The sequence below is a fragment of the Apis laboriosa genome, unplaced genomic scaffold, assembly GCF_014066325.1.
Source record: "Apis laboriosa isolate Shangri-la unplaced genomic scaffold, ASM1406632v1 scaffold21_cov150, whole genome shotgun sequence".
NCBI lineage: Eukaryota > Metazoa > Arthropoda > Insecta > Hymenoptera > Apidae > Apis > Apis laboriosa.
Window position 1 is genome coordinate 582444 of NW_025222365.1, and position 25366 is coordinate 607809.

At 44.3% G+C, this 25366-nt stretch overlaps 2 protein-coding genes across 14 annotated transcripts in view; one reads left to right on the forward strand and one right to left on the reverse strand.

Annotated features, from left to right (window-relative positions):
• Positions 1-25366, forward strand: part of LOC122712944 (erythroid differentiation-related factor 1) — a 79451-nt gene that overhangs the window by 16474 nt on the left and 37611 nt on the right. The window lies entirely within an intron of this gene.
• The window catches only part of LOC122712943 (xin actin-binding repeat-containing protein 2), a 65108-nt gene that overhangs the window by 12966 nt on the left and 26776 nt on the right, over positions 1-25366 (reverse strand). For 3 of the 11 annotated variants that reach the window (XM_043932992.1, XM_043932986.1, XM_043932994.1), the window contains exons 2-13: positions 18698-18774; positions 16841-18640; positions 9232-9426; positions 7753-7863; positions 6711-6800; positions 6379-6465; positions 5358-5456; positions 3487-3558; positions 2619-2714; positions 1858-2092; positions 1118-1189; positions 88-250 (exon numbers count right to left, since the gene is read on the reverse strand). In XM_043932992.1, coding sequence (XP_043788927.1) covers positions 88-250; positions 1118-1189; positions 1858-2092; positions 2619-2714; positions 3487-3558; positions 5358-5456; positions 6379-6465; positions 6711-6800; positions 7753-7863; positions 9232-9426; positions 16841-18640; positions 18698-18733 — 3056 coding nt within the window. In that variant the 5' untranslated portion in view covers positions 18734-18774. Of the gene's footprint in view, positions 1-87; positions 251-1117; positions 1190-1857; positions 2093-2618; positions 2715-3486; positions 3559-5357; positions 5457-6378; positions 6466-6710; positions 6801-7752; positions 7864-9231; positions 9427-16840; positions 18775-25366 lie in introns of all 11 variants that reach the window. The other 8 variants (XM_043932987.1, XM_043932985.1, XM_043932990.1 and 5 more) reach the window with 8 other exon arrangements.

Sequence of the window (25366 nt, forward strand, 5' to 3'; positions counted from 1 at the left end):
AGAGAGAGAGAGAGAGAGAGAGGGAGGGCGAGGGAAGGAATCGGCCAAGCGTTCGGATACGTAAATCGAAACGATGGACGAGCTTACTTGGCGAGTTTGCTCAAGATACTTGGGGACCTCTTCACGGCGATCTGCGACGGCGACCTTTCGATCTCGTTAGTCTCGGCGCCGGCCTTCTCGAACACTTGGAACCGGGACTTCACGTTCAGGCTCGACAACTCCTCGAGGCCCAGGTCCGGTTTGTCTGAGGCTGCGAATGGATATTAAACAAAAGTTTAACGCTTCGTCGAACACGGGTGTCACGATTATATACGCGCTTAGATCGTAGATTCGATGGCACACCGGTCGCTTATATGTATATATATATGTATGATTTTTTAATGGGCCGATAGGCGACTCTGGTTGCTGCGATGAATGCGATCAGGAGTCTAGCCAAGCTGTGATAAAATCGTTCAGTATCGCTCTAAAGAGGTTTAACTGCTTCGAGTTAGTCGGTTTTTGGCTAAGGTGTTAATATTAATTCGTGGTATATATATATATTTTTCGATATTTCTCGATATATTCGCATATAAATTTTTGCGTTTGAATATAGATGTTGTCAAAAGATGTCACGAATATATTAACACCCTGTACAATAATGAATCGAACAATCTCGTGTCCGTGGTGTTGAAAAATCAACTTGTCCGACTAGTTAGTCTCTGCTAAATACCTTAACGTAATGATTACGCCACCGACGGACTCGAAATTGTCACGTGTGCGTCGTCATGCAACGATGATTCTGTCTCACACTACAGCGACGTTACAGCGTCTTACTTAATAATCGTAAAGATATTAAAATTAGACAAACAACCAAACAACCTTCTATGGAATGGAAAGATGAAAAGGAAAGAAAGAAAGGAAAAAAAAAAAGAAATAAATAAAATTAAAGAAGACGAGGGAACACATCGAGGGAAGATAACTATAACATAATGCGTGTGTCGTTGTTAAAAAACGATAATCAGCGGTATTAAAAAAGGTGCACTCTGCAAACGGTTAGGCAACTGTTAGAAATGTTTTTCGTCGTTTGGACGACCATTGGCCGCCGTATCGGTCACACTACCACCGTCAGAACTATTACCTCTGACCACATCGGGCGGCAACTCTTTCGGCTCGTTCTCCCGTATGATCAGCTCCGGCTTTCGAGGTCGCACTACGAAGTTCACAAGACATCCCTTTGTCGCATTAACCATCTCTTTGCATTTACGTGTAATTATATAGAGGGGAGGAAAGAACGGGAGAATAATAGACAGGTAGGGGAAGGGCGGTAATTTCAGTGAACCGAAAGGAGGGGGACCGTACGAACGATCGGCAGATTACGCAGATTATTTCATCCACAACTGCGTCCCCCTTTCCGAGAGTCTAACCTTCTTTTCGTCGATTCATTCGTGATACTTTGATATATATTAAAAAAAGAAAAAAGAAAATGAAATTCGATGCAAAAGTATTTTATAATTATATGATAACGCTTTACCAGATTCTTACTATACGATTCGTGTACTATTGAACGGGTTGAAAATTGGATAAAAGTTAAATCGAAATCTCTTCCATGTTTTTTTCCTTCGAATCTTTTAAAAGTTCACGATCGATGATGATATCGTGAAGAAGAAGGTGAATACGTATGACGGAAGAGAAAGAAAAGGCAGGGGATAAAGAAAACCGCGGAATCGGTGTTTGCGCAGCAGAGGCGGTGATATCAAAGCGACCAGAAAGATTCGCGGAGATTAGACGTAGGAGGTAAGGTCTATTTCGAGGCGAGTTCCGCCTACAGTTGCGAAGAATCGCGAGGAGAGTGTAAACCGTGGGGTGTGATCGACTTACCAGGCTGGTCGGACTCCTCAACCGGTTTCGGTTGGAAGAGTTCCTTGAAGTGTGGCTTACAGTAAAGCGTGCTCTCGTGGCTCTCGTAATTGTCCACGTTAAGCTGCTTGCTACACTGGACGCACCGGAAGCAATTCTTGTGCCAGACCAGACCCTCGGCCTTTGTCTGTTCCATTTGGAAGACGACCTTGCCACAGCTGCGGCAGTTCGGGTTCGTGTCGCCGTTCTGACCCACCTGCCGTCAAATCCCATTATTGCTCCACCGATTTACTCCTTTTTATCTCCCCCCCCCCTCCCCTTTTAACGTTCCTTTGCTCTTTTCTTTTTTCCCCCAATTACTCTTCGAGAGTGTAATTCGAATATCGTTCGAAGTAACAAGAGTTTTTTTTTCCCAATTCCCCATTGGATTTCATACATTTGAATTTTCCTTATTGAGAATTTTACTTGCGAGGAAGACTTTGAAGAGAATATCGATAATTCTTTTTTTTTTTTTTTTTTTTTTTAATTTCAAAGGTCAATCCTTCAGCCGGGTTCGTTTCTTCTCGAACGAGCAAGCGCCTTTGTCGTTTCCTTCTCGTTTATGAGATACGGAGAACCGGACGATCGATTCCGCGCGAACAACTCGAAACAGAAAGGCTATTTACGCGTTCTCCGCGGCTGAAGGGTTAAGTTACGTCGATCTTAAAGTATCTCGAAGAGAAAGAGGGAATATATATATATATATATATATATGTGTAAAGAGAGAGAAAGAGAAAGCTTACGGCGTTCAGCTGCTGTTGCACTTTGCCAGCATCGATCGAGCGCACATGCAGCACCGTCTTCTTGCTGAGGGCGTCGAATTTATTGAAGCTCGACTTCTGTAAACACAAACAGTGCACGCGTCAAACGAGAAGTGCTCGAAAGCTTCGCTCCTCTTCTTGTCGTCGTGGGGTGAAAACCTCGTATGATCTCGTGGTGTATTACGGCACGTGTTTCATTCTAGCCTGAAGCTTGTTCAGCGTGAGCGTAACGAAAGCGTGTTCTTCGCGAAAAATGTATGTACCGTTCCCCATTATCTCTCTTACTCTTTGCTCCGTAGAAAAAAAAAAAAAAAAAAAGAAAAAAATAAAATTTCGAAATTGAAAAACCCACGGTGAACATTTTTGCCACACAGTGATACGAGGACACGTTCAAGACTCGTGCACACTCTTTTAAAAATTCTTTTACCAAACAGCGGATAAAATGCAACTTGAAAAATATCGATATATTTCGAAAAGCGAAACATCGGGTCCGGTGGTATATCACAAGCGATATATTCGAAGCTTGCTTCGAGCAAGGAGTACAGTTTGGAGTACAAGAAAGAAAGAAAGAAAAAAAAAAAAAGAAAAAAAAAAAAAAAGGTTCGAGCAAATCTGAAAAGGGAATCTCGTTCCACGAATCAGCAGCGATCGATCGAGCAGAGTCGAAGGAAGGAAAAAGCGAATCCTGTTTTATCGAGCGATCGGATGGAACAAGCGGATGCAGGAGAGGAGAAGCATAAGGCGAGAGAATCTATGATACGACGAGTAGGAGGAGAGTATCCCAAGTGCGGGTACAAGATAATAGAAGCTTGGTGCGAACCCGACCGCATATCGTTATCTCTGTTCTTACCTCGAGCCTAGGTCGATCCCTGTCCTTATTACCCTCGCTCGTTAAGTTTGCCAAACTACAGTAGGAAGCCCTCTGTCCCGAGGCCGTGGTTTCGCAAGGTTTTCGATTAAGGTTTTCATGCATTCCGGGGTAGGCATCGAACAAAAAAGAAAGAAACAGCACGGGCTGCGGGTTAGTGTCGTGTGATAAATATTCGAAGCGATACGCCTTCGTTCTCTCACACTTTCGACGGATTCAGCGGTTGGCGTTGTTTTGAGAGGAGCGATTTAAAAAAAAAAAAGGAAAAGATAAAGGGAAACGTTTGTTTCGACTATTCGGTAAAAATTCATTCAAAATTGTATTTATTCGGATTTATTTGTTTTTTTTTTAAACTCACGACTCGAGAGGAAAATATATGAATAATCGATATTACGTGCTCAATTGCTGTCAACAACAGTTTACGATACGTTTCTTTTTTCGATCGCGAAAGAAAATAGGCGTTCAAACGTTCGAAACGTTTGTAAAATATTGAGAATTGTGATAAGAAGAGATCGACGACATCGATCCGCGTTTTAACGCGCACATTCTTCCGACTCTTCTCTCTCTCTCTCTCTCTCTCTCTCTCTCTCGGCTCGAAGAAAAAGCGTTGACCGAGGGAATTAGACCGACCCGGTTCACAGAGCAAATCGCGATGTTCCTTGCTTCTTCCAACTGAATTTCCACGGCGTGGAAGGGAATCGTTAACCGATAAGCAAACAGAGAGAGAGAGAGGAACATAGCGATGGTCAGGAGGAGGGAGAGAGAGGAGAGGTACCGTAAAAGGTTTGTCGGTCGCCAATCGATACAAAAATCTTCTGCCAACCGCTGCATCGCCGGAGAGAAAAAAAAAAAAGAAAAAGAAAAAGAAAAAAAAAGAAAAGAGGACGAAGAAAGAGAGAGATAGAGAGAAGAGGGGGCGAGCCACAAAGACAGCTGGAATTGTTTCTCAAGCTTCGAATAGCCTTTCCTTTTGGCACGGAACCCGCGTGGCCCCGGTGCTCTCTCTCTTCGACGCGACGCCGATACGCGCTCAAACCAGTCTTTCCATCCATTCTCGATCTATGCAAATTGAAATTTCGAAGTTCGCCGACCGATAAATAGTGTCTCTACACGCGAAGCGAATTACTTATGGAAAAAAAAGAGAAAGGGAGAGACAGAGAGAAAGAGAAGAAAAAGGTGTTAGAAATGGGAAAAGGGAAAAATCCGGTAGCCCGGTTGTGCCCCCGTTCGAAGATAAGGCGGCACGAATTTAAAGTTGTGACCGATTTCACTGCGCCGTGGCGAGGAATTATGTCACCCGTACTCGAAATCCGTAACCGGATAATCGATAAACGGCGGTTACACACGGCGAAAAACTCGCAAGGCCTCGATTCTCGGCCATCGTCGCGGCGCAAAGTGGGGCAAATGAGTAGTAGTAGGTTATTATCAAAGCCGGCCCTCCCTTAAATGGAGAGACAGCATTCGCGGCTCGACTGACTCGATGGCAAAACGCGTTGTATTCACCCATGACAACGCGTCGAATGCCGTCCTCGAATCGTTGCTCGCGTCCAAATTCGCGAGAGAATCCCCAATTTTCATCCGATTTGCAACAATTGCTTCGAAAAGTATTCTCAATAGGAGGGAGAATATTTATTCGCACGTTTTAATTTATGTAATAATTATACACAGCGAAACAGCTATGTTATCCACCCAATTGATTTGCAATTTTTCACGGAACGTCACCAATCATATTTTCGAAATCGACTACTATCGTATTTTATATCATTCTGTTTTTTTTTTTTTCGAGATCGACGAAGATATTCCAACTGTCTTCGATGTCGTCCAACAGGTTCACTGTGGTATAGGGTACTTACGAGGGCCTTGACCGACACCCCGGTGAAGACGAGAGCGTCTTTGGCGAACTTCGAGTAACCCTTCTCGCATACTCTCAGATCACCCAGCGACCTTGCTTTCTACGATCGTCAATGGGAGCGTCAATGGGAATTCAGATTAGCGGCAACAGATTTTGCGGAATCTCGCGATTAATAGCTTACGAGCTTTGCGAACTTTTTCGAAAATTGAACGAACGAGTTTCATCTCTTTTCCTCGACTCTGTTCCACAATGTTTTGCTGCAAAATTCATTGTAGCAAAGCGGAGAGTGGTTCAAACAATTTCGCAAAGCTCGTTATGATTAGTAATGCTGTTACGATAATTGGGGTAAATTATTTGTTTGCCGTCGTAGGTTAATCCTATTGCCACACATCGCGAAGCGAAATAACGGAAGTTCGAAGTAGCTCATGCAGTAATAACTGTTAATAGGGCTCTCATTCCTATGTCGATACCACGAAACATCGAGCAACATGCTCGCGATTCTAATTACGCTCGAGAAGTCGTCCATCTTTCGAACGATTCGATCGATTCAACTACTTTTTCGATCGATAAAGATAAAAAAAAAAAAAAATAAAATAGAAAATAAAAAAAGAAAACGACTGGAAGAAATATATATATATATTTTTTTTTTTACGAGAATTTATCGTCAAAATCGCGTTTGTCAATCGTTCTCGTCAACCCTCGACGAAAATATCGATCTTCTATATCACGAATCATCTTTTCAAATTATTTTATTTGGTTCAAGCTTCCCTCCTAATCATTCCATCAGAAGTGAACAAAGAGGGGGAAACGTGACGAGTGACATACGAATTTCTTTTCTTTTTTTCAGATAATTAAAAAATCCACTCGTCGAGGGTCGTTCGAGAGTTAAAAAGCTTCTCGAATGAAAAAAAAAAAAAAAAGAAACTAATAATTTCGCTCGAAATAAAAGAAAAATGAAAGAAAAAAGAAAAAAATAATAATCTTTGCGAAAAGGGAAGTGAGATGATGTAATGATACAATACCTCCTCGGTGTCCATCGTGTGATTCGTTTTCCCATATGCCGTCTGATCGCCGTCGCTCATGTTCGAGATGTCGCCAAAACTACGACACTGTTAGTGACAAAATACAACTGACAAAGTGTAATTGGACAGCCATTTAAGCGGTTTTTCAGAGCTCTCTCTCGTTACAAAAGATGACGAAAGAAAACAACAAGTAAATAAATTAAGTAAATTAATTTATAAACGATAAAAGATAAGATTAAATTGAAGGATTATTACGTACGAAAAATTATACGTTTTCTTTTTTTTTTTTAATTATAATAGCATTTTCTTCTTTATTCTCATTAATTACTTACCAACTGTTTGATCGACACGCCTGTCGCGATCTTTTCCTTCGTGCATCGATCTTGCTCGTTTCGCGTCGCCTCCGATACATAATTCTGAGTCTGCATGCACAAAATACAATGCACAGGGTACAATACAAAGCTAATCCACATGCGATTGTACGGTGATTCATAAATCTACTACCGGGCTATTTCAATCTGATTTTACTACTATTATCGTTGGATGGAAAATCGTATCACTCTCGTGAGCGAGTATTACGATCGATATGTACGCATGCATATACACATGGAGTGAGTAATTTTAAACGTGTGGTAAATTAAATAACACAGGGAATATTAATCAGCTACTTCACCGCCAATTCTTTTACGCGTCTTTGTCTCGAACACGTGGACTATCCAGAGTTGATCAACTTACGAGTTTATCGTCAAATTTACGCAAGATCGATCACGCGACTCTTAATAGAGCCGGTGAACAACACAATGGGATCGAGCAATGATTCACATTCTTCGTTATCCTCTTCTATTAATTATTCTTCCAATTAACGATCTAATTTTCTTACTCATAACCCGTGACTCAATTCGATACTTTTTTTCTTTTTTAATATTTATTCTAATCACGGATCAGATAGATATCGGACAAACATTTTTCCGTTTCGAAACTTTTTCGACCGAATTGCGTAAACTTTTACACTTGGTTATTTAAGAATACGAAAGGATCGGAAACGGTATCACGTTTACCGCTTTTTCTTTACCGCTCGAACGATCGAGCCGCGAAGACGAACGAAGAAAGAGGGAAAAGAGAAGAAAAGAAGAGAAAAAAAAAGAAAAGAAAAATGAAAATCGTCTGCACGCGAGTGTAGAATTCCTTGCTCGGTCGGTCGAGCGTGAACAGGAGAGGCCACGCGAGCCACGTGGCGAGCCTGCTCGACGTTACACTCGCGTGCCCCTTGCGACGAGGCAACCCGGCTGCGCAACCCGAAACCGATCGCTGGCCAATTCGAATATTATTCGCGCGCAAATATCTCGCACGTTTCCGGCCAGGGGGGAAACTTACCAGAGATTTCACGTTCACGTTCGACAGATCGTCCTCGTCCGAGAAATCAAGGGTTTCCGAGTTCATCTGCCGGGGACCAGGGTGCATGCTCGTCCCTTGCAAGTTAGAGTTCTGACAAACAGACAAACACGCGCACACTGTAGCATGCAACACCGCTTTATGCACACGGTTTCGTTTCGGTTATACACGTGGGATTAATTTCGGGCTATTTCCCTTCTCTCCCCTTTTGGGCATTTTATATTAGTATTACGTGTACCACTTTCTGTATTCCAATCAAGTTCAAATTATTCGTTTCACGCGATAATATGATATTAGAAATTAGATCTGGATGCTATTTGTTATTTGTCGATTCTTCGGAATTTTATTAGTTGGAAAATTATTCATACAAATTTAACAGATGCGAGGATTAGAGAGAGCAATTTCCCCTAGGAAAAATACCGTGACAAAGCGAGGTAAAAGCGAAACTTCGAGTATCTTGGCAAGTCTTTTCGAGAAGAGTTTTTCCTTTCGAGGGGGAAAACTTTTCGTTCGGCGAAGATTGTTCGAGGAGCCTCGTCCAAGACGACGTTTTTGGATCTTTTTCGATTCGGGGTGGAAAAGTTCCCCCCCGCTGGACGAACCGGAATCGGGGATTCGGATCGCGGAAACTCGTGGGAAAGAAAGAGTCTCGGCCTCTTCCCTCGGCCCCGACGAGCGAAATTCTCACGGGATGCCCGAAAAAAGAAGTTTCCTCCTTCTCTCGGAATCTCATTCTTCTCGCAAAGACGATAGAAATCGAGAGAATTGAAAACGACTCGGCGCGCAACAACGATTCGACAAACGTAAACGGAGCGTCAATTAAGGTGAAAAGCCTGGAAACTCGTATTGCTCGCATGCAAATAAGGATTAAACGGGGATTTCCGGTTTTCGCGACCGGGCCATCATCTAGGCCGAACGTGGTTCTTGTTTTGACACCGTTGTTATGAACGCGGTTCATAACGGTTCGCGTGTATTTATATCAAATCCATGTAGAGAATTCCTCGATTCCGGATTCGAACATCCGATTTTTTTCATTCTTCCCGTGGAAGAAGCGAATCCACTGTACAGGGTTATTGACACATCGATTGGAGGATCGAAATAAACACGAAAGCTGATACAAGTCGAATCGACAATCTTGCTCGAGATTTATTTATTTATCGAGTTACGAGCAATCTAAGTCCACTTTTATCTTATCTTATCTTCGTGCGTTTTTTTAATTTTAAAACGAAATTAAAAAATTGTATTGTAAGCATCTAGAATTAATTTATTTTTTTCTAACAAGGATGGATTATTTGCGATCGTCTCGATGACTTATAATCTTTTATCAAATTTCGTGCTTTTGGTCCCTGGAATCCAGAGCTTCCAAAGGAATATATCAACACCCTGTATATATATCTCACGAGAAACATAGGATGCTGTGAAAAATTAGGGGACACTATATGCACAATGTGTTTCACTTACCACAGAAATATTTTCCTTCTCGAGCTCGTTCTTCTTGCTCTTTTTGGTCTTCTTTGTGCGGGGAGTGAGATTGGGCGAGGCATCATTACCGGCGACGCCCTCGATCTTCTTCTTCTTCGTCTTGGTCCCACCCTTCGCGCTTTGCGAGGTCACAGTTGTCGCGCTCGTCGTTATTGTTTCCTCTCGGCTTTCGCTCTGTATTAACACAGGGGAACAGATTTTTATTCCTCGCTTGAAAACCTAGAGTGATGATCCCTTTTAAATTGGAGGATTTTAAATTGTTCGTAAAAATATTTACGGAATGGTAATTTTTAAGATATTTTCTTTTTTAAATTTTATAGAGAATCTTGATGTATATATATTTTTATATATATATATATATTTAATCCTTAATCACTGGATCGAGGAATCGAAGATGATGCGAAATTTGAAACTGAAATCATTTCGAAATAACCAAAGTACACAAGAGCAAAAATTTGGTATTGTAAATTATACAAACTCTCGACTCAAGGAAACCTTATGATAGAGTCAATTACGAAGAACTTTCAACGATAATTAAAGATTTAAAAATATTTATTTCGAACGATTTCCTTCATCCCGTATCGTAATAAATTTCGAACAAATACGCAATTAATATTGACTCACCCCACAATAAATCCTACATTTATCAACGCAACATCTTAATTGCTTTAAACGCGTGTCCTTTTGCGGACAAGAAACTCTGCGCAATCTGTAATCTCGGCTAAATAAGAGGATGTCGTTCGAAACATAGTTTCCCTAATGATATCCTCCGAGTTCCATCGGCCATCGAGAGCCGCATCCGGACAGAAGAGGGGGGAGGGGGAGGGGGGAGAGGTACTTCGAAAGTTGCGAAACGTCGAAAAGTTGCAGCGTCGTTAATAACGTTGATCTTTTCCTAATCGATCGAACGATAAAACGCTCTTTCGTCATCGTTTCTTTTCTTTTTCGAAAGTTTCAAAATCTAATCATCACGAACGAAAAAAAGAAAAAAAAAATAATAATTTTCGATATCATCGAGACGCGAGCAAATATTTCTCACTATTTTTTCTCACGAAGAAAAATGCGACACGTTGTAATTTATCTCGTATCCCGAAAAAAAAAAAAATTGTTAATCCTCTTTTGAAAGTGGATCGACTTACACGTTTGCAAGTGTAACGGAACGCACATTCGTGGAAACCGCTTTCGTTCGATTCCAGATATATGATTGAGGTTGATGATCGCGAGATTTTTCTTGATATTCGTGATATTCACATTATTATTATTATTATTATTACGAAGCGTGATCGAGAATTCTTCTTCTTTAGAAATTCTTCCTACATTGGATAAAACGTATCAATTAAAATCCAATTAAAATCCACGATCGTAAAACAATTTTTTTAAAAATCGATAAGATTGAAGGATATACTTATTATCTATCTTACTTCTATCTTTTCAATTCTTTCTTTTTTTTTTTTTTTTTTTTTTTATTATATTATCGTTACTCCGTTAAATGATCGAAAGAAACTCACTCAATCAATTGTGATGGTACGATTACGGATTAATTTAAGTCTCTCGAAGTTGTTGAAGCTATTGTTCGAGACAACATATCCGAGAAACGCATCGTGATCAATGGGCGAACTCGAGAGAGGAAGGGTGACTCCTCGATGCGCTAACAAGATATTAATGATCGGGTAGACACGAATCGCGATCTTGCCTTGGCTAACAAGCGGATCGCGTGAAACAGGTGCACGAACTCTGGCGAACAATGGCGAATACTGGCGCAACTAGTTCCTTCCAGGAATGTATCTAAAAAAATTCACTCGAAAGTACAATTCTTGCTCGCGATAAAATTCCAGAATTTTAATTATCTCTTACGCGATTGCCGCGAGTTCGTTTCTCGTTGTTACGTTATGTTACGTTGTATTACGGTTTTCTAGCTTCGAATACGAAATAATTGCTATGCATTCAGATAGAAATTTCAGATATTTGAAGAAATTTTACGGAAAATATTTTTCCAAGATATTCGAAATTTACGATTTTAATTTTTTGATCGATCGATGTGTGGTGGTGGCAGAGTATCGTGGCGATTGTTATATATAAAATATAGTTATTTTCTCGGAAGAATTCTACAAACGATCGAAAGATGGCAGTAAACGACACTTTTGAATAGAACGGTGATCTTCTCTCAAGATGATTTTTTTTTTTTTTTTTTTTCGTTATGCCCAATGAACTTTCGATGAGAATTTGACAGATTCTTTGACAGATCGAACCGTGCAATTTACGAAGGTTTTATTTTTTGAGGCTCTTAAAGATCTCGGTTTAATCGACACGACTCACGGTTCGGTAATTAAATCTCTGATAAATATTCATGGAAACGAGGGATGAGAACACAATCTCGTAGAAAATATTGGTAAATATCGCGGATAATTAACGAGATCTGTATGAAATCTCCTTCCACCATATGAATACAAATTTCGAGTTGAAAATTACACTTTGCAACGATAACTTTCGTTTCTTTCAATTTTCAAAATTTATATTTCATAAGTCACTAAAAACTTACATATTTTGAAAATCTGCCATCTTCCTCCGAATTTTTATTTATTAACCTCTGAAAGTCCAGTTTTAATTTCCAAAAGAATATATAAAGATCCAAGTTCCATCAAAGATTGAATTTCTTTCTCTTTTAAATCTTTAAATTTTACCTCTTGAAAAATTCCACCCGATCTCGATCTCGCGCACGATCGTCAATTACGACGAAAAATATCGGACAATTCCTTTACCTTAACCCTTAATGAAGAGATCCCTCGGCGAAATTAGTTACAACGATCGCGTTCCCCGGACGACGATAAGTTTATCGCGATCCTCTTATTACACGACGCTGATCGACGCTGCAATGCTTCGTTCCTTTACTCGACACACGTAATTACACGGCCACGTAACTCGCGGAACCCGATTCGAATCGCGAATTACGCGGCGTTCACGCCGAAACCAGACCCGGCCCACAAGTGTTTCGAAACGAAAGCCTTCCAGATCCGTGTTCTTGTCCGCCTAATTAATATCCTGCTCTCATCGAGATGGGTCTCGTGGGTACCGATTTTCTATGAAAAGTAATCATAGTGAACCTGGGAATCGGCTACTACTTTCCCAATTTTTCGTTAGAATTTTTTCTTTTTTGGATATGCTATTCCTTGCTCCTTTTCGATTTTTGCAAGAATTATTTTTATAATAATGAACGTCATTTCGAGGAGTGAAATCTTTAAAAGATTTGAACTTGGCAATGCTATCGAACAGAAGAAGATTATAAAATACTTAGAATTATTCTTTTTGGATATGGTATTTGTTCTTCCTTGATGATTCGAAGAATAATCTTTATAATAATCGGAAGGGAGTGAAATCTTTAAAAGATTTGAACGTAACTTGGCAATGATATCGGACAAAAGAAGATTCTAAGATACTTAGAATTTTTTTTTTGAATATACTATTTGAATATGATATTTGTTCTTCCTTATCGATGGTTTTCGAAGAATAATCTTTATAGTAATGTAACTATATGTTTGAACGTAACTAGGCAGAAAAAGATTATAATATATTTAGATTTTAATGCTAAAAAAGAAAAAAAAAATAATGAGATATCCCGTCGAAAAATAAATTGCCTTCTACGCCTCATTACGCTCCCCTCCCCCACACACGATACATCACTTTCACAACGTTGAAAAATCACGCGTCGATCGTCATCGCTCGTTTCGATCGTTCGCGCACCTTCTCGTTAGCGCGCGCACCAAGATTCGCGGGCAATTTTCGACAGGAAACGAATACGAATGCGTTCACACGTACCGTGGAAAATCGTGGCTTCCTTCACGCGAGCCGTTTTGAAACTGATCCTAATCTTCCTCACTTTCGCGCGATCACCGCCCAACCACACCTCTTTTACCTCTTCTTCCTCCTGTCGAGGATATCGAGGAGGATCGAGACCCCCTCGAGTTTTCCAGTTTCCACCGAAATCGATCGCTGTGGAACGAGCAACGAGGCTAACCACTCGGGACACGATTCCCAGCCGCGCGTCTCTACCTTAGTAACGAGGTCGACGAAAGAAAAGCTGACGGAAGAAGCGCAAGGGAACAACGGACAGGAGGGAAGGAGGGAGGGGCGCAAGGGAGCGGAAGAGTGGGGGAACGCGTTCCTAGGCCGCCCTGGGGCCCGCTTGCCTCGGACGGACGGCCTGATACGGATCAGAAAAACGTCTGCCAACGTATGCGAACGGGAAACGTCGAGGAAGAGCGTGGTTGGATCCGATAAAGCTAGTTACCCCGGAGGGGTAGAAATCATCGTAGGATGCAAATTAAACGACGGACGAGAGAGGAAAGGAGAAGAAGAAAAATTGGAAGGATTTGAACGATCGGTTGATTCATTCGTATCACAAGATTAATCTAATTTCGTGTACTAGTTTTAAATCTTTCCAAATCTTTCAATTATCTATTTCCTTCTTTGTAATTATTATACTTGCACACTCGTCTTTCAAAATATCTTTCATTCCGATTAAGAATACGAGTAATTCCAATTATTCAAAGAAACGAAAGAGACGAAAATTCTCATTGAACGATCTCCTACCTTACGGAAGATCATCGTCCTCGAGGTGTTTCACGAGATCCGCGAGTGGACGAGTGAACGTTTGGTGGTCTCGAACCAACTGGGGTCGAGCGGAGGAAATCGGTATCGTGGGGTATACACTTGGGTTGGGATTTCCGCGATTGGCCATTTCCACCGGACATGGGGAGGGGGGACGGGTGGCCAGGTGAAGCAGACAGAGGGGGAGGAAGGGAGGGTGTTCAGATGGCAGAACGAAAGGTAGCAGATCGATCGAGAGGATCGAGCCAGAGTCTCGGGATTGGTTGGCGCCTCTTCTCGGCATCGACCTCGATCTCGTGTTTTCAACGATGTAACGAGTTCGTTTTTTTCGTTTTTTTCTTCATCCTCGCTCGTTCCTTGACGCGCGCGTGTGGGAGTCGTTTTGCCATGGAGAGAACCGGTATCGGGAGTAGCCGGATAACTGGAAACTATAGCATCCGGGAAGTAAAACGCATATATCGGGATTATTTGTGAAAATTGTGTAAGTGTTTTGATCTCGCGAACGGGTCAAGGTCGGCGGAAAGTTTTCACTTGGAAAGTTCGAACGTCGAGAGGTTTAGATTTTTCTTTCCACCTCGAATCCTAAACTTCAATTTCGATCGTTTCGAATCGTGAAAATCATGGAAAAGTTCGAACGTCGAAGAAGTTTAGATTTTTCTTTCCATCTCGAAGAGCAACGAAAAAGCTTCGATTTCGATCGTTTCGAATCTTAGGAATCGCGAAAATCGTGGAAAAACGTTCAAACGTTGAAGCTTAGATTTTTTTTCCATCTCGAAGAGCAATGAAAAAACTTCGATTTCGACGCCTAGAAGAATCCTAAACTTCAATTTCGATCGTTTCGAATCGCGAAAATCGTGGAAAATCTTCGAGAAGCTTAGCTTAGATTTTTCTTTCCATCTCGAAGAGCAACAAAAAAGCTTCGATTTCGATCGTTTCGAATCTTAGGAATCGCGAAAATCGTGGAAAAGTTCAAACGTTGAAGCTTAGATTTTCTTTTCATTTTGAAGAACAATGAAAAAGCTTCGATTTCGACGCTTAGAAGAATCCTGAACTTCAATTTCGAAAATCGCGAAAATCGTGGAAAAGTTCGAATGTCGAAGCTTAGATTTTCTTTCCATCTCGAAGAGCAACGAAAAATCTTCTTCGATCGTTTCGAATCTTAGAAATCGCGAAAATCGTGGAAAAGCTTTGACACCTGGGAGACAAAGTCGAAGAACTCTGGCCCGGAAAGTTCAAGAAGGTTAAGGTTCTCCAATTTCAATTTGGAGAGAAAACTGTTGGGGAAAAGAACGCGGTCGGAATTAAAAAGTTCGTGACGAGTTGGATCTCGGTCAAGCTCGTTTCTAGCGGAATAGGTTACTACACGGCATGGGCGGTGGTCGTTGAACCGGCCGTCTGATAACTCGGTTTCGTAGCGTTGTCTTGATAAACGAGCGGATTGCTTCCGGTACGCGTTCATCTGTTCACGTGGGGCCCGTGAATTATCGTAGCCATTTCTATTCGTGTCGTCGGGCTACGATCGACTCGTTGTTCCTCATTTATTTAACACGCAACATTGTCTCCGCAACCTATGAACTCGATCAATCAGCTTTAAACGCGTCGATTCGAAAAACTTTCACTTTCTTCCTCGTGCTGATCTCGATACATCGTCGTTGAAACTAAAAAAAAAAAGCGTTCTTATCTTCCTTGGAAAATAAAAAATATATATACGAGAGGAGATTAATCTCCATTTTGGAGAATTATTCCATCATTTTCCCATTCACGAGTAACGTTACCTCGTTGATTCGATTCTTTCAATTTTCATCAACTCGAAATTTCAATCTCTCTCTCTCCCTCTCTCTCTCTCTCTCTCGTCGAATAACGTTACTTTATTCGGCAATTTTTCTCCCAATCAATCTAAACGAAAACCTAACAATTTACGCGACCCTAAATTTATTCAGAGATATTGCCCGCGATATCGCACCCCCGTTCTTCGTTGACCAACACGATCGCCGATACTTATCAACAACCTGATTTACACCGCGTATCCGACGTTTAATTGCCCGGTTGTCGAGTTTCGGCTCGCATTACCTACCCGTCTACCCGTGATTCCGTTCCGTAGCCGTGAACTACATTCGTATATACTCTCACTGGGTCCCTGGTCGTCGCGGAATAAATCAGGCTCGCGTATATATATTCTTTACCGGTGTCAATGAAGAGAAATAACGGAGAACGAAAGTGGTTACGCGTCGTTGGCCGGTGTCAACGAGCCAATTAGGCCTTTGTTGTTCAATTAAACACTCCGACGTTTACTTTGCCACGCTTTTTCGCTTTAACTTTTCCTTTTTTTTTTTTTTTTTTTTTTTCGTTACCTCTAAAAAAAGAAACAGAGTTAAAATGGTCGATCAAAAAGAACGCGAGCTTACCTGCAGTCGAGAGTTAACGAGATTAATTGTTACCGCCACGAAATACGCGTGGGAGCAGGCGCAACGGTGTAATTAGCGTTGCGGAGTGGCGGGCAGGAAAAGCGGGGCCGGAATGGCTCGTTTGCAAGAATTACTCAACGTGCAACAGGAACGAGCACAACAACGGGGACGCAACAATATTCTTTACGTCGCGTTACGTGGGTCGGTGTGCTCGCTACCGAATAACCTTTCGCCGGAAACCAGCGTGCCAATTCCTCTCAACCTGTGCTCATTTTTGTTCCTCCTTCTTAATGCGATTTTCCGCTTAAACACTCCAACGCTCAAACGTTCGTTTCAGCCAATAAAAAAAAGAAAAAAGTAGTTGACAAACCATTCAACGTCAATTAAAACAAAAAGGATTAAAATCATTTCCAAAATGAAAAGGAAAAAAAAAAAAAAAACCAAGCAGGCTTGTCAGAAGAGTTAAGAAAAGGGGGATGAAATCTGTCGAACTTCGTTTTGAAAGTCGTTTTGAAAGTCGTTTTGAAAGAAGAACGTCCCGAACGTCTCGGATAGATTAGTGGGAAAGCAAGACTTACATCACCCGCGTTAGAAACGTCGCTGGTCTCGTCGTCGGGGGTGGCAAGGGGCGCGCGAGCCGGCGATACGAGTTCGCCGCTGTTCTCCGCTCGTTGCTCGACTTCCTCGTCGACTTCCTCTCGCTGCTGTTCCTCGCTCTCGATCTCGAGGCACTGCGTCTCGGAGACGATCTTCACGCTGCTTTCGGATATGACCACCTCCGTCTTCTCGATGAACGTCGGCTCGGACACGGAAAGCTCGCTCGACGATTTCGTGATCGCGTTCTGCTCGTCCATGTTGTCGTTCGACTCCTCCTCCCCCTCCTCCTCCTTGGCCCTCAACTCTTCCTCCACCTGCTCCTCCTCCTCCTCCTCCTCCTCCTCCTCCAACCCTCTCGAATCCCGCTGCGGATATCGCTCGTCGCAATTCTCCTCGTTCAACACTCGCCGTTCCGTGTCCAAAAATTCCTCCGTGCTCGCCGCGTCCATCGAGCTATCGAAACGATGCCTCGAAGTTTCGTCGTCGAAACTTTTGCACCGCGTAATTGGCGTGCCACGTGCCTCCTCCTCCTTCTCCTCCTCTTCCTCTTCCTCTTCCTCCGGTTCTTCCTCGACGTCCACCGGTTTCCCCGGAACGGATACTTCCTCGACGAGAATTTTCTCCTCCGACGAGCCGCAAGACTTATCGTTGCTCGATACTTTCGACTCGAACGCGGCCGATTCGGATATCGCGATATCGTCGAAGGGATCGATCCTCTTCGATTCGTCATCGTCCCCCCGCATCCGTTTCCCGAATTCCTCGGCCGGGCAGAGCAACTCCTCCACCCCCTCTTGGCACGAGCCCTGATCGAAATTATCCGAGAATTGGCCGATCATCTGCCGATGATCCTCCTCCCCGTAATTTCCCCGCTCCGTCCACGCGTCCAGCCCTCCAACGTCCTTCTTCCGCGAACCTCCACCCCCAACATCGTCGTCATCGCCCTCCATCGCCCCACCGTCCAATTTCTCCGCATCGGGGCCCACACCCGCGTCCGAAATCACAGACCGAACCTCTATTCCCTCCCGATACTTGTCGACGTCGTATGCGGCTGGTTTCGCGGTAACCCGCTCCTCCTCGAACGACTCCTGGCTCATCGCGTGGACATCCGGCAGTCTGTCCGCGGCCTCGGCAGGCCGAAGGGCGGGATAATCGGGACACGGGTCTTCGTTGTCCTCCTCGTTCCGCGGCTCGAATCCGCCATCGTCCGCCGCCCGGTCACGTGGCCCCTCATCGATCTCGCGCGTCGTTGTTTCTTCGATTGCTATCCCGCTGCCAACTTCCGGCAGCTCCTCCAACACTTGCTTCCCCTCCCCCTCCCGGTAACCGGCCGCGATCGGCTTCGCGTCCCCCTCGTAGCAACGCGTGTCCGCGACCCCCGCGTCGGGCGACACGTGCCCGTTCTGATAGCTGTATATCGGTTTCCCGATCAAACCCGACGAGTGCTCCGTTTCCGCGGCGATGAATTCCGCGTTCACGTCCACCTGCTCCTGCTGCCTGTCGAGCACGATCCTCCTCACCGTTTCCGCCTCCTTCCCTTCTTCCCCGTCCATCTCTATACCGGTTCCGTTCTCCTCCTGCTCCTCCTCCTCCTCCTCCTCCTCCGTCTCTCCGGCGTTGGAGCAAATTCTCAGCGCCAGCTCGCTCTCGATCAACTCCTGAAGGCTTTTGTCGTCCGTGTCCAATTCGTTACGGGTGTTGTTAGTCAGGATTAGATCGTCCTCGTCGTCGTTGCTCTCGCACAACGATATTAGTTGCTTGTTACTCGCGGTTATGTTATCCAACTGGATCAAACCGTTGTTAGATTGAACGCTACACACCTCGCTAGTTTTGCTACTTACTACATTGATCGACTTCTTGGTCGCCACCTCCGCCATTATGGCGCGCCTGGATCGTCGGACAGTCGCACCGTGGACACCTGCGATCAAACCAGAGATTACGTTATTACGGAGGAGGAGAAAAGGAAGGGAAGGGGGAGATTCGAAAGCGAATCGAAGCGAGATTCGATGCAGTATCGAACGTAACGTGGAGAAAAATTTTTGGGTGGAGAGATCGAGGGGGAGGAGGAAATCGCGAGCTCCAATGATTTTACGATTGCGCGAAGAACGCTCGCTCGCTCGAGTGGACGCCATAAAGTGAACGGAAGGTGGAAGAAATGCTTCTCTCTCTCTCTCTCTCTCTGGACAGTTTTACCTAGGTCCACAGGGGGTTAAAACGCCGCCGATTCGAGACTCGAACTCTCCCCTTCCTTCCACTCCGCCTATTGATCTATGCAAAATAATAGATTAAAATTCATTCGATTTCTCTCTCTCTCTCTCTCTCTCTGGACGACGAGTTCTACCTCGGCCCAAAGAGGATTAAAACGCCGCCAATTCGAGACTCGAACCCTTCCTTCCACTCCACCTATTGATCTACGCGATGCAAGATAATAGATTAAATTCTTTCTCCAAGAATTATCTCCTCAGTCGCGATGGATACCGATCGGTGTTGCGCAGCCACCTTTCGGAAGAAGGTCACCGGGTATTTCTGCTCGACCAACCAATTTCTCTCTCTCTCAGTCACTCTGTCTCTCTCGTCTCGGTGAAGGGATGGCGCGTAACAGGAAGAGGAGGTTCGATTCCGCGGCGACGGAATTAGCCTACGACGATTTTCGATTCTGGACGAACACGGTAACGAGAGACGCGGTGCAAGCTCGCTGGCAATGTTGTGCAATTACACGCGTCTTTATGCGCTCTTTGTCCTTTGGAAGTCACTCGGCTATTATTATTAATATCCAGTGTGGATTTGGATCGGATTCGTGTCGCTGCATAAACATCCGCGATCCAAAGATTACGAAAATATGCGGAGGGGAAGGGAGAGAGGGAGGGAGGAGAAGCGAAGACGGTCGCGAGGAGAAGTCGAGTTCTATTCTTAGCTCGTCCCGGATTCGAGTGGGCAACGCGAGCTATCCTTCTTCTTCGGGGGGGAGGGGGGGCGAGGGCGAGATTTCGAATCGAGAAAGGGATCCTCGAAGAGAGAACCGCGTCGAAATTAACGGAACAACTAACGTTCGCATGGAAAACGGTTTGCAAGTTGTGTGCCAAACAAAAGTGGAATTGGATGCGTAAACATCGGCGATCCAAAGATTACGAAAATATGCGGCAGGAAGAGGAGAAGGAGGAGGAAGAGGGAAAATGGAGGAGGAGAAGACGACTCTATACTTAGATTGCTCCGTATTTGACGAACAACGAGAAACGTTGTCCTTTTTCGGGGGACGCAACTTGATTCCGAGATGCGACGGATCCTCGTCCCTCCTCTCTCTTGAACCGATTCGATCGGGGCGAGAGTCCTCTTCCGAGAGAGGGCTCGCGTGCACTCGAAATTAACGGAAGACACGGTCGTATGGAACTCAGGAAGCGGTTGCAGCGGTGCCGCGTTGTTGGCCGCCAAGCCAAATCCTCCTATTATTAGCCATTCCGTGGGTCGCGTATTTACGTGGCAAGGGAATGTATTTCGAAAATGAAATCTGAAACTGCTCAAGGATACGAGCGAGGAACCGTGCTGCTTCCTGGAGCCATGTCGTTTCGCAAGAAATTCCGTTTTTCCAATTCTCGGCCAGATTCGATCGATTCGCGTAACGATCTCGATTCTCGATTTAAATCTGTCGGGTGATCGCAGTTTGGTAAAACGCAGACGGTAAAAAAATTTATTTTATGGACCGACTCTCTCCTCCGTCGCTCGTTAAAGTTATCGTGGGTCGGGAGCTAGCCGTGTCGGGAAGAATACGACGACGTAGAATCCCTCCTAAATACGATAAATTAACGGGTGCGAAGCGAGTAGCGGAGCGCGCGGCGGTCGAGTGGACGTAATACAGGGGTTCCTAAATGTCCCCTTAATGGCTGCAATTACGGTTCCGTGGTCGGGCCGCGCGGGCCGTTTTTAGCGGTTCAGTCGACAAAACAGTGGCGGAACTGTATGTTGACCTAAAGTGGTCGTTAAGGAATATCTAACTGTCTCGTCGACGTCGATTTATTATAACGTTACGTCGTTGTCCGAGTTTATCGAGATGACACGATTGGATAACTGACACGAGTTACACGAGTTAGAAGGCTCGCTCCAAAAGCATAATCCAAACGAGTATCGAGACGATTTACCGCTTCTCGAGATCTTCTATCCCTTTCTTTTTTCTTTTTCTTCTTCGACTCCGTTGCGCGTCGAAAAATTCTCGACAAACGTATCAGCCGTATCGCGGCGCAATAGAATTATGATTTATACGAGCAGAGAAAGAGAAGGGTACGGCCCGATTCTGGCGTAAACTAATCGTATACCGCGCCGCGGTAAAATTAGAAAGTGGCCGAGGCGCGCATGCGCCGGTGCCACGGCGTCCCCGCATCGCGCATGCGCGCTCGTTTCTCCACGCTTCTATACCGATGATATTTAAAAGCGCGCAGAACGCTTTCTGTTGTCGTCGTTCCTCTCGACTCTTTCGCGCCGGTGTCCGTTTAATTCGATCTTCCTTCCTCCTCGCTTTCTTTCTCTCCTTCTGATTCCCGTATTCCCTTTCTTTTCCTCCCGTTCCCAGCGTTCGTCCATCTTTTTTCCCCGCTTTCGCTCCATCTCTTTCGCGTACGCGCTTACCCGTACAAACCATCTCTCTCTCTCTCTCTCTCTCTCTTTGTTCTTTTCTCTCGTCCCTCTCTTTGGTCGGCGTTTCTCCGAGGTCGTTCTTCGGGTTCACGACCGGGACTATAGGATCCCCTTCTCTCTTTCTCCCGGATCGCGGCTAACTCTCTCGTTTCAACCTCTCCTCTCTATTTTTAGAATGACACACTACCGCGATTTAACGAGGCTCGGATCGAGACTCTCCGCCGCGCCGCAGCCGGGAAATCCTCTGCCCAAAAGCGGTCGCGAACGAAAGCGACAGCGCCACTTTTCGTTTCGATTCGCGCGACGTTCCCTCCGCGTTCCACCACCCTCGATTCTCCTTTTCAACGTGGTACGCCGTCGATAAACGGCCGTCGCGTTTCCCCTTCGTGCTTCGTGAAAATATCGTGAAAATGTCGTAAAAATAAAATTCTCCGCTGAATAAAAGGAAACGGTTGCAAAAGAGAATAAACGACGTTCGTTTTTTCTTTCGAATTTATGTCCCATCGATAATAATGAACAGACGCTTGTCTCGTTGACCGCGCTCTTTTACCTCGTTCTCTCCAATTCTCGAGATACACTCTACTATATCGCAGCTAGAGATTTTTCTAAGAGGATTCCATCGTCTTTTCAGACCAGTCTGCCGTGGTTGCCTACGCACAGGCGCTTCCCTCTTCGCTTCGTAAACGAACAAATCTTTCTTTCACGCGACTCTTTTAATTCTTTCGTCCAATTTACGAAATGCAGACGCATCTCGTAAAATACTTTATATAGTATATATTCCAAAGTTTTCACCTTTAATTCGTATCCAATCTTATTCGCATATTCGTATCGAAGAAGAGTTGGAGAATTGATGTCAACTTTTCGAACAATGGAGGAAAGGGTTCCTTCGGGAGAAGTGGTCCCTCGTAATTAAACCACGACGACGAGGGGACGGAGTGCAGGCGGAGTAGGGAAGTCTGCCCAAACGAAAGCGCAAGGTTCGCCCGTAAATTGCAGTATCACGCTGTATTTGCACAATCATTTCGGACGCGCGGCGAACGTGGATGGGTGTCGAGGGTGTCTACGCTCTTTTCTTCCGTTTCTGCGCGCCCACTTGGAGTGTTGCAACCGCGTTATAATTGCGCCAATTTGCCTTCATCCGAAATTTTCAAATTTTCACTCTCCATAAATAATCGACACGCGATTACTTTATACCATACAGACAATTCTGTCGATAATTCGAGTTTCATGGTTCGATCATAAAAATATCATCGTTTCAATATGAATTAGGAATAAAAACACTCTTCTTGTCCTGCCTTACTTACTCGAACAACTAATTTGCATATATTCGTGCATCTCTGGCACGAGAGAGGGATATCGTACGTATTATAATTAAACCCCTATCTCGATAAGATACGGTATACTTACAGTTCAAAAAGCAGTTTCTCGCGTCTTCCGCGAAACAGGAAATACTTTGATCAGACGACGACACGAATGTTACGTTTCAAGAAAAGAAAGAAAAAAAAAAGGAAAGGATCAATTCGAAGAAGGATCGTTAAACCTTAAAGGTTCAATTAGCGCTGTTTAATTTACGTAACTGGAATTGATGCGGCGAAAGGGATCGATTACCGACGTCGTCGAGTCGCTATGCGTCGGATAAAATCAAACCGCAAGCGGGTACGTAATCGATAATGGAAACTTGGCTTCCTCGATTTCGACTCGTATATCTCGTATACGGAGAGTCCATGCATCCCCCCATTTCGTATTTCTGGCCCGCGTGGAGGAAACTTGGGCTCGAAAATAGAATACGTGGCCGATGCAACGGGTCGAGAACCACATAAATCCGTTTCCGAGGAATTATACCAAATTCGAGTCGAAATTCGTTCCAATTCCAACCGACCGATTTCGACACGCGGAAGTATCTCCTCGACGGATGCGGAATTCTACTCGCCACGCTTCACGAGGATCGCAAGTCTCGAGTATTGGCCAATTGAAATCTCTTCGCTTCGAAAATGATCTGGATCTGGTCGACGTAAATACGGTGCGAATATCAATCAACCTCGATCCTTTTCGATCTGGGTCCCAGATAGATATTCCAATTCTTCGAAAAAAGGGATCGTAGGCGAAGTAAACTAGATAGAAAAGATAGATAGCTGACAAATCGAACGAAACAAGGTTCGATATCTAATCGAATGGCCGAGGCGATCGAGACTCTTCTTATCTCCTCCCTTGGAAAAAGATTGGCGGAAATAACCACTATCTGCTCGTCAAGTGTCGAGGATTATATAGAACAAGTTACACGATAATATCTGATCGGTTCTCCAACTTCCTTTTTAATCCCGCTCTTCTTTTTATCCATCCTCTTCGTATCATCGTGAAACGTAGCGTTTCAAAAAAATATTAAAAATCCACCAACCATCTAACCTCTCCACGCTATCCACTAAAATGTCCACTAAAAGAATAGACTCTAAAGAATAAATTTCTTCTAGAATCTCGATCAAGAAGCTTGCTCTCGATAAAAATTTCTCGTTAACGTGTCCATCGATGACGAAAAATGGATCCGGGCGAGGAAAAAGGAGGGGAGAAAAGTCGGCTCGCGTGATGATTTATCCGGAAGCTGCGGCGTGCGTGCGTGCGTGTTGCGCGTTTTCACTGCAATCCGAGTTGCAGAAGGCGCGGCCCGATCCGTCGCGGTGTCCCCTTACAGATTTCTATGCAACTATAATTAGGTAACTGACACCGGTCCCCGTAGGAATCCCTGTTAGCCGCGAAGCTATGCCGGCGCGGAAAGTGGCGCGAATATTTTCGGCGCGAGGAAAGCCGAAATTAAACGCGCACTTTTACAACCGTGCGAAGTATACTTAACCCGTTCAGCCTCGCTTCTTCCTCTTCCTCTCTTATTTCATCTCTTATTTTTCCTCTTTCTATTCCGCTTCTTCCTTTTTCGCTCGCTCGCGCGGCCAAAGAATCTCTTTTCGATTCGATTCCTTTTTTTTTTTTTTTTTTTTTTACCTCAGGTGTATATAACGTTTCGCGGGAAATTTGAAACGAAAAATTGAAGAAGAAGAGAAGAAATCCATGGAGAATCTCCTTTCCTGTTCGCACGTACGTCGATTTTCCCATGGCTCGCGCCAGAGATGACGAATCGACGGAGGTTTCGAAGCGACTTGGAATCTTTGGCTCGTTTCCATCCGTTCCCTCCCTTCCCTCTTTCGCTTCGATACCGAGTGAAATATCGTCGAGCAACGTTTCCAAGGTTCCAGGCTCGAAACGAGCGGATGCACAAGCGGCCCTTTCGAAAGAAATTTCGCGTGCGAATAATCTAAAAATCAACGAAAATCCCTCGAGGATTTAACGCGAAATGGAGATCCGAATATATAGTTCTGTATGGAAACTATAGAGGCGTAGATATATGACGAAAAATCGTTTTGGCTTTGCGTCAAGTATTTGGAGAACGAAGGAACGTTTAGGGTTTTCGTGATAAAAATGGCGCAGGAATGTAAACGGGGATAAACACGAGTCGAGGGGGAGAGCGGAGAATCGATGTCGTTTGTTGCGACGCCACGTTGTCCACGTGGGATAAATAACGTGATAATAAAAGTAAAATATTCCACGATTTATCATCCGATCGGAACGAGGCTCGTTTGGGGGAGGGGGAGAATTTGGTGGGCGAAGGAGGACCGATGCCAAGCGAACTCCCTCTCCGGCCGAGAGAGTTGTGGTGGAGGGAGGGAAGAGAAAGGGGAGGGGGAGGTCTTAATGAAGACGGAACGCTGTTTCGCAGAAGCGTGACAAATTTATCCTTAGGCCACGCTGTTCGTTATCGTGATTAATAATCGTGCAACAATGATCGCGAACGTTACGAGAATGAGACGAGGGATTCTGGACAATTGCCTCGGCAGACG